The sequence below is a fragment of the Pongo abelii genome, chromosome 1, assembly GCF_028885655.2.
Source record: "Pongo abelii isolate AG06213 chromosome 1, NHGRI_mPonAbe1-v2.0_pri, whole genome shotgun sequence".
NCBI lineage: Eukaryota > Metazoa > Chordata > Mammalia > Primates > Hominidae > Pongo > Pongo abelii.
The window spans coordinates 222,007,992-222,022,029 of record NC_071985.2 but is presented as its reverse complement, the minus strand read 5'-3'; the positions used below and the strand labels follow the sequence as shown (position 1 = coordinate 222,022,029).

The following is a 14,038-nucleotide window of genomic DNA, read 5'->3' as shown; positions in this document are numbered from 1 at the left end:
CTATTGTCCAGACTGCTTTATCTGAGGGTGGCTCCCAGGATAAATGGCATGGTGGGCAGGACCTTGCCCTGGAAGGCAGGACTGGGTGGGTGCATGGGGAGGTGGGGGAGGGCTAGGAGGGGATGGTCCTCAGGGCACACATCGTCACTCTCCTATCCTGCCTGCTGGGGCTCATGAATGAGCCCAGCCACACCAGCCACTCTGTCCCCTGCTGCCTCCTGACTAAGCCTCCTCCTCCTCCAGCTGTAACGTGGTGGCCATCCCTGGGAATGCAAGCATGGATGCAGTCTGCACGTCCACGTCCCCCACCCGGAGTATGGCCCCAGGGGCAGTACACTTACCCCAGCCAGTGTCCACACGATCCCAACACATGCAGCCAACTCCAGGACCCAGCACTGCTCCAAGCACCTCCTTCCTGCTCCCGATGGGCCCCAGCCCCCCAGCTGAAGGGAGCACTGGCGACTTTGCTCTTCCAGTTGGTAAGTCGTAAGAAGGCTCATTCATTCACTCCTTCCTTCTGCCTGTCTTTCTGTCTCTCTTTCTTTCTTCCTCTCCCATAGTTTTACTGAGAGCCCACGGGGGGCTGGACCCTGTGTCCTGTTCTGGGATACAGGTGGCAGTGAGACTGCTTTCCCCCCACACCTGGTGCTATCATTCAAAATCCCTAAGTGGGTGGGCCCGATGCAGTGGCTCAAGCCTGTAATCCCAGTGCTTTGGGAGGCCAAGGAGGCTGAAGGATTGCTTGAGGCTAAGAGTTTGAGATCAGCCTGGGTAACACAGCGAGACTCCATCTCTATAAAAAAATTAAAAATTATTTGGGTGGGATGGTGCCTATTGTCCCAGCTACTCAGGAGGCTGAGGTGGGAGGATCACATGAGCCCAGGAATTTGAGGCTGCATTGAGCTATGATCATGCCACTGCACTCCAGCCTGGGCGACGAGTGAGGTCCTATCTCAAAAACAAAAAAAACCAAAACCCCTGGATAGGGGAGAGATGGGGTCAGCAATTCGCCTGAATATGCAGATGGTCTCCTTGCTGCTGTTTCTGATGAGCCCATTAGGCTAAGAAGACAGTGGGCTGGGCCAGGTCACCTCTGGGGGCTTCCATTCTGGGGCTAGAACTGCATCAGACCAGAGGTCTCAAACTGGTGGCCCTTAGGCTGAATGAGGCACACAGACGTGATTGCTTTGTAATTGGATTTGAGAATCTCCGGCCTAGACTTGCCCCTCACTTTCAATGACGCGAAGCACCTTGGGTCCCTGGCTTGCCTGGCTGGCCCCTGGTACATTTAAGTTTGTTTTCTGTAGCTGTCTGAGCTTCTCTTTTCTTTCTAGGACTGATTGTGGGTGTGACAGCCTTGGGTCTACTAATAATAGGAGTGGTGAACTGTGTCATCATGACCCAGGTGAAAAGTAAGAGTCCATCCTTCCTTCCTTCATCCACTTGTTCAGGAAGCTTTTGTGGGGTGCCTCGTGTGAGTCCAGCACTGGGCACAGCCTTAGGGGTCAGACAGAGCTGGATATGGGGGTCCTTCTTCTGTAGGAGCTTAAGGCCTGGGGTGAAGGCACCTCTGCTAACTTAATTACTAAAAGGCAAGAGGTGATCAGGGTTTTCCAAAAGGTAAGAGTTCAGGATTCCTATCCAGGAAGCCTGGGGGATTCGGGCTTCCTGCAGCAGGTGGTCTCTGAGCTGGGTAAGATCTCGATGGGTGGAGTCTGTGCAGGGAAGGACGCGCATCCTCAGTGGAGGCACGGATGGCACAGATGGGGGACTGGAGAATGGTTGGGATGGTGGCAGTTAGAGTTGGGTGGGGGCTTCTGTGGACCTTGTCTGGTAGGCGATTGCTCCCTGCAGGGCTGGGCCTCTCTGCTGCTTCTATTGGTCCCCATACTGCCCTCCTACTTAGGACAGATGTGCCTGAGGAAGTCAATCTCTTACTTGTCCCCTCTCCTCTTTATAGAGAAGCCCTCGTGCCTGCAGAGAGAAGCCAAGGTGGTGAGTGTCTCCACTGCCCTTTCCCCCTCTTCCCCCGGTCCCCTTCTCGGCGGGCCGGGCTGTCACAGAGGAAGCAGTGACTTCTGTCGTTGGTCTGTCCAGTGTCAGGAGGTGTGCAGAGCCCTGGGAGGTGGAGGAAAGGCCAGGGAGTCAGGCAGCCCTCCATGGACTAAGAGAGGCTGTGAGTGTGAAATACTCCGGCAGACAGCAGACGCCTTCGTGGCGTTCGTGGCAGGCACGTGGTTGTGGACCCACAGCGCAACCTTGGGTAGATGTGAAATTGCTCTATGGCTACTTCCTTACCACGAGATGGGGGTTGTGTCTGCTCGATCCAGCCTGCAGGGTGGTGCCATTCGGTCAGCTGACAATGATGTTTCTCCCTGCCTCCATTGTGTTTACAGAGCACTTTCTCAGAGAGCAGTGGTTTTCAAACTGAATTCTGGGGTAGCTCAGTGTCCCACAGAGGGCCCTTGGGTGTGGGGGAAGTGGTCATCTCTCAGGTTTGAGGTAGAGGCTGTGGGGCTGGGCCCTGGGTCCTCCCAAAGCAACTCACCTTTGATCTGTTTTATAAAGTAGGGCCTGTGAAGGCCTTTTGTTAGAGACAGACTGACAGTGTCATATCACAGTATTTCATTCATTCTCCATCAGGAAGGCATTTGGCTGGAAGTAATCCCAAACCTACAGGTGACTTTAGAAAAAATGGCTTTATTTTTCTTGCATTGTAAGAAGTCAAGGGGTTGGTGTCTGCTGGAATGGCCTCCACTGTCCCCTTGCATGGTGCCAGCAGGACCCCAGGCTCTGTCATCTTTAGTGTGTTGACTTTTGTTCTCTTGTTCGTGGCCTCACGTCATAAGATGGTGATCATCACTTCATATGTCACCTCTAAGTCTGAAGTGGGAAGAAGGGGCAGGTGGCCAGGCCAGCCATGGTGCCTTTATCAGTAAATCAGATGCCTTCCCAGAAGCCCCGGGTAGACTTCTTTCATCTCACTGACCAGACTGTGTCACATGACCAACCCTAGCTGCAAGGGAAGCTGGGGAAGGGGGTGCTTTGCTGTTCCAGCCTCTATGGAGGAGGAGGACAAGCGAGGGGGGTTGGAAGTGGGTATGGGGTAAGCCAGAACATGGGTCTGTCACAGCCTTGCACCTGGTAGGCAGGGCAGGTTTTTTACCCAATTTGACAGATGAGAAAACAGAGTCTGATGAGTTTTCAAGACCTCAGGGTCAGGTAGAGAAAGAGTTTCTCAACCTCATGGATATTTGAGACGACAACTTACTTAAGGCAGGCCAAGGTGGGAAGATTGCTTGAGTCTAGGAGTTCAAAACCAGCCTGGGAAACACAGTGAGACCCTATCCCTAAACAAAATTAAATAAAATAAATATTTTTAAAAAGGATCTTGGCTGGGCACAGTGGCTCACACCTGTAATCCCAGCACTTTGGAAGGCCGAGGTAGATGGATCACTTGAGGTCAGGAGTTCAAGACTAGTCTGGCCATCATGGTAAAACCCCATCTCTACTAAAAACACAAAAATTAGCCAGGCATGGTGGCACGTGCCTGTAGTCTCAGCTACTCGGGAGGCTGAGGCAGGAGAGTCGCTTGAACCCAGGTGGTGGAGGTTGCAATGAGCTGAGATCACGCCACTGCTCTCCAGCCTGGGCAATAGAGCAAGACTCCATCTCAAAAGAAAAAATACAATACAATACAATAAATAAATAAAATGTCTTACTTAGTTGTGGGGGCTGTCCCGTGCTATTCGGCAGCGTCTTTGGTCTTTGTTTACTTACATGCCAGCCGCATTCCCACTCCAGTGGCAACAATCCAAAACTCTCCAGACATCGCCAGGTGTCCCCTGGAGGGCGAAATCACCCCCAGCGGAGAACCACTGCTCGAGGGAACAGCTCAGCCCTGGGCAGCCCAATGCCTGAAGCTTACACCAGGTGTTTGGAATCAGATAGATTGATTTCATCCCCTGATTTTGGTGACAGGAAAAGAGATGCAGGGAGGAAAACTGAGTTGCTCAAGGTCGCACTGCAATGTGTCTCTGGACTCCCATCTCAGTGCTCTTTGCCCTGCCCTACAGTATTTTAGTGGGGAGGAAACGTTCTCATTCCCCGGTGAGTGAGTTTCACTGCTCCCTTTCTCCAGCTTCAATTCAGTGACACTGACTGTTGCCGCCTGGTGGCGTGCGTAGAGCAGGGGTCTCCCCCAAGCTCTTCCGCAGCAGTCCAGCTGTCGCCTTCCCTTTCCCCACCAAGTGTTTCCCAATCCTCTGTGCACTGAAGATGTCCTGGGTGTGGCCCAGCAGCCTCTGCTTCCCTTTTCCTTTTTTTTTTTTCCTTTCTTTCTTTTTTTTTTTTTGAGACAGCTATGTCGCCCAGCCTGCAGTGCAGTGGCGCCCTCTTGGCTCACTGCAGCCTCCGCCTCCCGGGTTCGAGTGGTCATCCCGTCTCAGCCTCCCAAGTAGATGGGACTATGGGCATGCGCCGCCATGCCTGGCTAATTTTTATGTTTTTAGTAGAGACGGGGTTTTGCCATGTTGGCCAGGGTGGTCTCAAACCCCTGACCTCAAGTGATCTGCCCACCTTGGTCTCCCAAAGTGCTGGGATGATAGGCGTGAACCACCACGCCCAGCCCCTTTCCTTTCACTGTTGCTCTCAGTGTTCTCTGAATGTGAGTGACTCAAGTATTTGTTGAGTGCCCCAGTGGTGTGTCTAGTGCGGAAAAACCCCCAAACCCTGATTTGTGGTGTTTGCTAATTTCTGTGGTATAAACACTCCCACTGTAGCCAGTTTCCAACTCCCAAGACCCTCCTGAATAAGGAGTTGGGAGGAAATCTGCACAGGCCTGAGCTTGTCCCAGTACAGCCCTGGCTGAGCCCTGCCAGGCTCTTTGTGACTGAGTCCCCACGCGTCCCTGTGGGGCAGGGAGCATCATCACCCCCATTTTACAAAGGAGGAAACTGAGACTCAGGGAGGTTCCATTTCTCCTGTAGGATTAGATCATTAGGTGAGTGGCACAGCCCAGGTTTGAATCAGGTTTATGCCCATGTCCCACGCTACTCCTCAACCAGCAGCTACTCCTGCTAAGAGGCCAGTGGAGAGTCCTTGAGCTGGGCTTCTGGGCTTGGAGTGTGGACTCAGCACCCACCTGCTCCTCCTGCCACAGAAAGAACGTCCAGGGCATGGGAGACAGTGGCGTCCCTTTGTTTAGAAAACACCAACATGTGGCCGGGTGCCGTGGCTCACGCCTGTAATCCCAGCACTTTGGGAGGCCGAGGCAGGTGGATCACGAGGTCAGGAGATCGAGACCATCCTGGCTAACACGGTGAAACCCCATCTCTACTAAAAATACAAAAAATTAGCCGGGCGTGGTGGCGGGCGCCTGTAGTTCCAGCTACTCCGGAGGCTGAGGCAGGAGAATAGCGTGAACCCGGGAGGTGGAGCTTGCAGTGAACCGAGATCGCACCACTGTACTCCAGCCTGGGCGATAGAGCGAGACTCTGTCTCAAAAAAAAAAAGAAAACACCAATATGTGAACTTACCCACAATCACCCCCACGGACACACTCATGTACGGACCTATGTCTGATAACAGGTGTGAACATTTATCGGCTGTTGAACGGATGCCAGACACTGTGCCCAGTGTTCTTTATTCTCACAGCCATGCTGCCACACGCAGGCAGTATGATTCTTGCCCCCCATTATATGGCCCAAGAATCATGGTCTCAGAGAAGTTAGTAACTTTCCCAGCGTAGCACAGCTAATGATCGCGGCCTGGGACACAAACCTAGGAGTGTCTCTCCTCGCCACCCCAGCACACACACTCACTACATCACTCACAGATATGCACACATGCCCCCTAACATAGACACATGTGTGCATGCTTCACACCCTCATGCCTGTAGACACAGGTGTGTGAGCCTTGTGAACATACAAACAGACGGACCCAGCAGGAACCTGGAGGACCTGGCCCATGGCTCTGCAGGGTCTCTGCTTCTGCCCAGCGGGGCTGGGCCAGGAGGGGCTGGGAGCTGAGAGTGCTGGCTGGCTGGCTGGCTGGAATCCTGTTTTGTTTGTTTGTTTGTTTGTTTGTTTGAGAAAGAGTCTTGCTCTGTCGCCCAGGCTGGAGTGCAGTGGCGCAATCTTGGCTCACTGCAAGCTCCGCCTCCTGGGTTCACACCATTCTCCTGCTTCAGCCTCCCGAGTAGCTGGGACTACAGGCACCCACCACCTCGCCCAGCTAATGTTTTGTATTTTTAGTAGAGACGGGGTTTCACCGTGTTAGTCAGGATGGTCTCAATCTCCTGACCTCGTGATTCGGTGACCGCCTCGGCCTCCCAAAGTGCTGGGATTACAGGCGTGAGCCACCGCACCCGGCCCTGGGATCCTGTGTTTTGAATGAGGCTCCTCAGTACTCGGCTCTACTGGGGTCCCAGCCCAAGGAACAGGACTCAGCCTGCTTCTGCGCCACCTGGGGCTGCTTGAACTTTGCGACTTGTGGCTTGGGAGGAGGGAGGTGGCCGTGACCTTTGGGGGTTTTTGTTCTGCCTGGCTGTAGCCACCAGCAGAGGGGGTGGGGCACAGGCCAGAAAAACCCCTTTTGTGGGGTTGTGAGGAGTGAAAATTGGCTGCTTCTCCTCCCCTTCCAGGCTCAGAGCAGGGCTGGGGGGTGGTTGTGGGCAGCGACCAGGGTCAGACCACCTGGGCGGAGGTTCAGCATGAACTTGCAATGCCCTCCATCTCTCCAAAACTGGGGGACCCAGCCCAGGGAGGGTGCGGGGGTTCCTGGGGAAGCTGGTCTGGGCTTCTGCTCCTGCCTTGGACCAGCTGTGTGATGCTGAGCACAGGACGCACTTTCTCTGGGCCTCCGTGGCCTCTTAGGGACAGCTTGCACGGGATCCCTCCAGTCCTCAGTGAGAGGCTGTGGCCTTGGGGAATTGAGGGTGCAGGTGGCGCTCAGGTGTCCAAGAAGCCATGGAAGCCGGGGGCTGCAGTGATTGGACAGAGAGGACCCTGGTACTCGCATCTGTTCTCAGACCACATCTGGAATTGTAGCTCCCTCTGGAGGGAGGCAGGAGGTCTCAGCCTTTCCTGGGGGGTGGTGGCACCTGCGCTGCTCGCTCCACCCCTGCTCTCACCTCCCGCTGCAGTGCTGGCAAGCCCCATCAGCCCTTCACTCATCTCTACCCTCCTTCTTTCTGCCTGGGACCCTTGTTTTAATCCTGGGCAGGCCAGGGGCCAGGGCAGCTGTTGGGAATGTGGCCCGTGCCATCTCCTTTTTTGCCGGGATCAGCAAACAATTGCTTAGAACTCCAAGGCAAGGGTGTGAGCGACTGGCCAGCCGGTGGGAACAGACAACAGGCTGGGAAAGGAATTTCCAGCTTCTCTCCAGTGTGGGTGTCTGGAAATGGGGACCTTGCCTTGAGCCTCCAGAGTTGAAACCCCAGACACCCAGGAAAGGCACTTTGGGATTTAGCCCAGCCATAGTATGTCCTAACCATGACCTTGGGCAAGTAACTCAACCTCTCTGTGCCTCAGTTTCCACAAAGCAAGGATAACACTGGGCTGTTGGAAGAATCAACATAGATAGTGTCTGGAGGGATGTAGGTACAGTGCATGGCATTGGCTGGCACTCAAATGTCAGCTAATAATATTATTATTATTCTATGGGAAGAAGACATCAGGGGAAGTTGCAGAGCAGCCTGTGGGCGGACTCTGGAACAAGAGGCTGAGGCAGTGCAGCAGAGGGTCTCAGATGTGAGCACTCTCTGCCCCAGAATGATTGACTGAGCACAAAGGTCTGCACGCTTTCTCTGTAAAGGGCCAGATGGTAGGAATTTCAGGCTTTGTGGACTGTATGGTCTCAGTGACAGCTACTCAAACCCACCTCTGTAGCAAGAAAGCAGCTACATGCATAGACAGCACACACCCAACTGAGAGTGGTGTGTTCTGATCTAATTGTGCTACTGGACACCCAAACTTGAACTTCATACCATTCCGTGTGTCGCAAATTATTCTTTTTTTTTTTGAGATGGAGTTTCACTCTTATTGCCCAGCCTGGAGTGCAGTGGCTTGATCTCGCCTCACCACAACCTCTGCCTCCCAGGTTCAAGCGATTCTCCTGCCTCAGCCTCCTGAGTAGCTGGGATTACAGACATGAGCCACCATGCCAGCTAATTTTGTATTTTTAGTAGAGACGGGATTTCGCCATGTTGGTCAGGCTGGTCCCCGACTCCCGACCTCAGGTGATCCGTCTGCCTCAGCCTCCCAAAGTGCTAAGATTACAGGCATGAGCCACCACACCTGGCCACAAATTATTCTTAAACATTTTTTTCAACCATTTAAAACATGAAAACCAGTGAGGTGTGGTGGTGCACGCCTGTTATCCCAGCACTTTGGGAGGCCAGAGTAGGAAGATGGCTTGAGCCCAGGAGTACAAGACCAGCCTGGGCAACATAGCACAACCCTGTCTCTACAAACAATCGACAACAAAAAAATTAGCCAGGAGCAGTGACACATGCCTGTGGTCTCAGCTACTCAGGAGGTTGAGGCAGGAGGATCACTTGAGCCTGGAAAATTGAGGGCTATAGTCAGCTATGATTGTGCCACTGCGCTCCTGCCTGAGCAACAGGGTGAGACCCTGTCTCAAAAAAAAAAAAAAAAAAAAAAGTGAAAACCATTCTTAGTGGCAGGCTGTACTGGGCCCCTGGGCAATCATTTGCCTACTTCTGATTTAACAAACTCTTGTGTGGAGTTTACTATGGAATAGGCATTGTTTTAAGCACTTTACAAATATTCAGCCATCTAATCTTCACAACAACTCTATGAGGTAGGTTATTATTCTCCCTTTATAGATTAAAAAAAAAAAAGAGGCACAGAGAGGTTAAGTAACTTGTCCAAGGTCACACAGCAAGTGAGTGGTAGAGTCATTATTTGCACTTGTGTGGTCTGGGTTTAGAGTCCACACTCTTGGTTGCTAGGCTGGGCCATGTCTCCCTGTGCAGATGGGGTGAAGGAAAGCTGCTTTCCTTCTACTCTCTTATGCAAAATAAGGATGAAAATCCTGCCCCACCTCTAAGACTATTTGGTGAACAGGGCCAGGTAGTCTCTGCCCTCATAGGACACTCACTCTAGCAGAGCAGCTGGGTGCTAATAACAGAAACACAGAAACCACGGAGAATCACACCTCCCAAAAAGTGCCGTGTGTGGAAAGAACGTGCAAGGGTGGGCAGAAACGTCACGTAAACTGAGAAGTGCTGACGGCAAGAGGTGTGGATGGCAGTGGGAAGGAGGAGGGGAAGAAGGAGCTGGCTGGTGGGCTGACTGCTCTCCCCTACCACCCCCTGCCCATCCAGCCTCACTTGCCTGCTGATAAGGCCCGGGGTACACAGGGCCCCGAGCAGCAGCACCTGCTGATCACAGCGCCGAGCTCCAGCAGCAGCTCCCTGGAGAGCTCGGCCAGCGCGTTGGACAGAAGGGCACCCACTCGGAACCAGCCACAGGCACCAGGCGTGGAGAAGGCCAGTGGGGCCGGGGAGGCCCGGGCCAGCACCGGGAGCTCAGGTAAGAGGTGGGAGCACGCCTGGCTTCATCCCAAGCCTCCTTGGTCTTTCTCATCTGGTTTCTGTCTTAGCCATCTCCTCCTGAGCCTCCCCGCGGGGTGGGACGAGGCCTGAGCCACAGGGAACTTCCTTTGGTTCCCTGAACCTAAGTTCCCTCCCGCCTTTGCCCATGCTGGGCCTATCACCTCAAAATCCTTCCTTCTGTGGGACAACCCCAGCTTGTCCAAGTGCCCGGTATCTGGCGGAGGAGTTTTCCTGAAACCTGCTCCCTGCTACCACCCCCAGCTGGCCTGGCTGCTCCTCCAGGCTCACCATGCTCTGGCCTCCCTTTGACAGGACTGTCAGACTGCATGTACAGACACTGTCTTCTCCTGTCTCCCACGCCAGGCTGTGGGACACCTGGTGAGCCTGGATCATCTCATTCATCCCTGTATCTGCAGGCCCAACATGGCCCAGCTACTAATAATTAATCGTAACAATCGCTTCTACTTATGGAAGGCTGCGGTACAGCTGGCACTATACTATACGTGTGAAATTGACCTGCATGTCAACTCTAAGAGATAGTTATTGTTGTTATCCCATTTTACAGTTGAGGAAACTGAGCCCCAGAGAGGTTAAACAGCTTCTTCAAGGGCACATGGCTAGTAAACAGAAGAGCCAGACTCACCCCTACGCTGTCGGGCTCCAGAGCCCTGGGGTTGGAAGATGAATGAAGAAATGGTGGCTCCAGGGCTCCACTCACTGCAGTTTGTTGCTGGGTCTCTTTGGGTCTGAGGCACTGGGAGTGTGGGGATCGTGTCCCATTTATGCAGGCTGCATTGTGCCCTGGACCTGGTCTATGACGGATGTCACTCCTGGTTGGCATCTCTAGGGCCCACACTGGAGGGGCCCCTGTACAGGGTCTGCTGGCCTGTGCCTCTCTCCCTCTTACCTGGCAGTGCCAGCCAGTGAGAATTCAGGGAATGACCATGAACTTGGGTCAGTCTCAGATCCTTGCCCGGCCACTCTGGTGCCATAAGAATTTGGGCGGGATGCTTAACCCTGCCAAGCCTTGGTTTTTTCACCTAGAGGTGTGCTATGGCACCTCCTTGCCAGGTCTGGTGAGAGATGGGTGACATTGTGCCCAGCTGTGCACCAGACCAGGGCCAGGCTCCCTCTGGGCCGCCTCCATGTGGGGACTGATGGCTGCAGCCCCCACCACACAGCCCTCCTCCAGCTCACTCACCCCCAGCTGCTCCCCAGCTCACCGCGCCCCTGCCTCTTGCCTGCACTCATGCCACCCCTGCCTGCCACACCTGTTCCTACCTGTCCCCATCTGCCCACAGGAGCTGACGTGGCCATTTCTGTTTGCCCCATCATAGCCCCCAGCCTCCTCGGTGGGAGGTCTCATCAGTGCCCCTCACTCCAGCCTGAGAACTCCCTGTGGGAGGGCCTGGGCCAGTGCCTGGAAGAGATCAGGGGCCCTACACATTGTGGAATGAATGAATGAATGAGTGCGCTCCAATTATAAACTCTTAGTCTTTGCCCAGTTCTTGGATTCGTCTGATTTTTTTTTTTTTTAATGGGGTCTCGCTCGTCGCCCAGGCTGGAGTGCAGTGGTGCAGTCTTGGCTTACTTCTCTGCTCACTGCAGCCTCCGCCTCCCGGGTTCAAGTGATCCTCCCACCTCAGCTTCCCGAGTAGGTGGGATTACAGGCATGTGCCATCATGCCTGGCTAATTTTTGTACTTTTAGTAGAGATGGGGTTTCACTATGTTGGCCAGACTGGTCTCGATATCCTGACCTCAGGTGATCCATCTGCCTTGGCCTCCCAAAGGGCTGGGATTACAGGCGTGAGCCAACACGCACGGCCCATCTTTCTGATTTTGTAGCTACACCTGGTGTGGCTCCCTCCTTGGGCCAGGGTGGAGCCCTGACCATGTCTGCCCTCCCCTCTCCCCTCTGCCTCTTCTGCTCTGTGCTCCTTCCCCCGAGTCCCCCAGCCCGTGTCCCTGGCCTCTGTCCTCTCCTTCTCTCCCTCCCACCCCTAACACCTCCCTCCACTGTGGGAACCTGTAAACCCCAGGGTTGTGCCCCTTCGTGGTCCCCCATCCACCCCCGCAATGTCTCATGCTCGATATGCAAAGGCCATGGTGACTTTGGGTGACATTTGGGTGCCGTGGAGGCTCAGGGTGGAAATTTCCTTCCGGCCTTGTGATTTCAACCCTCCTCCCCCACCACCTGCTTGGGGCTGTTTTGAGCACAGCAGGTTGCCAGCTCCATCCACCTCCCAGCTACCCGAGTAGTTGGAGTTAGGGGGAACCAGGCTGGGGTGAGGGCACTCAGCAGGCCCCTGCAGCAACAGCAGCAGCAACTCTCATTTTCTGAGGGGGCTACTTTACTGTATGCCAGTCCCCTCACATTCATCTCAGCAAACCCACCATCCAGTGCCTCCCCAACCAGTTAGAAAACTCGGTTGCCCATAGGGGCTGGGCAGGAAGGTGAGGCAAACCTTGGGCTGTCCTTGGACGGATCTTCTGCATCTGGCTCCCAAGGGAAGCCATAAATCCAGATCTTTAAATGTAAACGCCTGAATTTTAAATGTTGGTAATCAATTCACTTAAAAACATCACCACCACCACCACCACCAACAACAAAAAACCCCGTAGACTTGTCCCTGTTACAGGCACTAGGAACACAGCAGGGAATGATCAAAAAGTCCCTGGTCTGGCCAGGCAAGGTGGCTCATGCCTGTAATCTCAGCACTTCAGGAGGCCAAGGCAGGAGGATCACTTGAGTCCAGGAGTTCGAGACTAGCCTGGGCAACATAGCAAGACCCCCATCTCTATTAAAAAAATAAAAAAAAGTCCCTACCCTCCTGGGTTCAGAGTCTGGTTGGGGACCCCAGGAGCTGGGGGCCCTGGAGATCAGGAGATCACAGAAATGGGGAGGGACCCAAAGAGTGGTGGATAGGATGGGAAGTAAATGTCTCTAGAGAGGGAGGCCAGGGGGCGGGGGGCACTTCATGGAGGATGTGGCCTTCGAGCTAAGGCCTGAGCACTAGAGAAGAGCTCTCTAGGCTGAGGGAGCAGCCTGTGCAAAGGCCCAGGGGACCTGAAAGGCTCAAGGGGTTGTAGCAGGGGGTGGGGAATGTGGCTAGAAGGAACCCCATCAGGGTCTTGGAGCAGCAGGAGAGGGGGTGGGAGAAGGCAGGCTCCAGATCAGACAGGGCCTGGTAGGCTGTGGCGAGGACTGTGGGTTTTTGAGCCCCCAAGGAAGTGATCTGCCAGGTTCAAGGGCCAGCTCTGGCTGCTGATGGAAAACAGATTTCAGAGGGGTGGGGTTGAAGCCAGGACAGGTGGAGGCTGTTCACACCCATCCAGATGGGAGTCGGAGGAGGCTTCCATAGCCCACTGCACCATGAAGCAGCAGGGTAGGGTGACCCTTGCAGAAGTCATCTTTTGTTTTTGTTTGTTTTTGAGATGGAGTTTTGCTCTTTCGCCCAGGCTGGAGTGAAGTGGCGTGATTTCGCCTCACTGCAATCTCCGCACCCTGGGTTCAAGCGATTCTCCTGCCTCAGCCTCCTGAGTAGCTGGGATTATAGGCACCTGCCACCATACCCGGCTAATTTTTTTTTGTATTTTGAGTAGAGACAGAGTTTCATCATGTTGGCCAGGCTGGTCTCGAACTCCTGACCTCAGGCGATCCACCTGCCTTGGCCTCCCAAAGTGCTGGGATTACAGGCGTGAGCCACCGTGCCTGGCCCAGAAGTCATGTTTTGAAGGGAGACAAGGCAGGAATGACGGATGGGCGTGTGATATGAGAGAAAGATGGGTCCGAGGCTCTGGGCCCAAGCAGCTGAATGGATGGCAGCAATGAGAACTGTGATGAGGAGGAGAGGGTTGGATGGGAGATGGGAGTAGAATCAAGAGTTAAGTTTGAGGCTGAGCACAGTGGCTCACACCTGTAATCTCAGCACTTTGCGAGGCTGAGGTAGGCAGATTCCTTGAGGTCAGGTGTTCGAGACCAACCCAGGCAACCTGGCGAAACCCCGTCTCTACAAAAAATTAGCAGGGTGCAGTGGCCTGTAGTCCCAACTATTCAGGAGGCTGAGGTGGGAGGATCACTTGAGGCCAGGAGGCAGAGGTCGCAGTGAGTCGAGGGAGTGACACCGCACTCTTTTGAGACCCTGTCTCGAAAAAAAAGAAAAAAAAAAGAAGAGACAGGGTCTCACTATGTTGCCCAGTCTGGTCTTGAACTCCTGGGCTCAAGCGATCCTACAAACTTGGCCTCCCAAGTAGACATCTGTTTTATATAATTGGCTCCTCCCATCTCTGGGGTGATTGGGGCTGGGTAGGTAGTGATGCTATTCTTATTCAGCAGAGGGGAAAATGAGGCATATGCAGGTTAAGTGACTTGCTCAGGGTCACACAGCAGAGCTGGGCTAGAATCTCGGTGTTCGCTCCTGGCCCAGTGCTTTTTCCCATGTGTCTGAATCTGCATC

The 14,038-nt window shown here is 53.9% G+C and overlaps 1 protein-coding gene across 3 annotated transcripts in view; it reads left to right on the top strand.

Moving 5' to 3' along the window:
* TNFRSF1B (TNF receptor superfamily member 1B) overlaps positions 1-14,038 on the top strand; it is a 58,575-nt gene that overhangs the window by 41,996 nt on the left and 2,541 nt on the right. For all 3 annotated transcript variants that reach the window (XM_063715008.1, XM_024235564.2, XM_063715006.1), the window contains exons 6-9: positions 244-479; positions 1,335-1,412; positions 1,961-1,995; positions 9,350-9,557. In XM_063715008.1, coding sequence (XP_063571078.1) covers positions 244-479; positions 1,335-1,412; positions 1,961-1,995; positions 9,350-9,557 — 557 coding nt within the window. The remainder of the gene's footprint in view (positions 1-243; positions 480-1,334; positions 1,413-1,960; positions 1,996-9,349; positions 9,558-14,038) is intronic.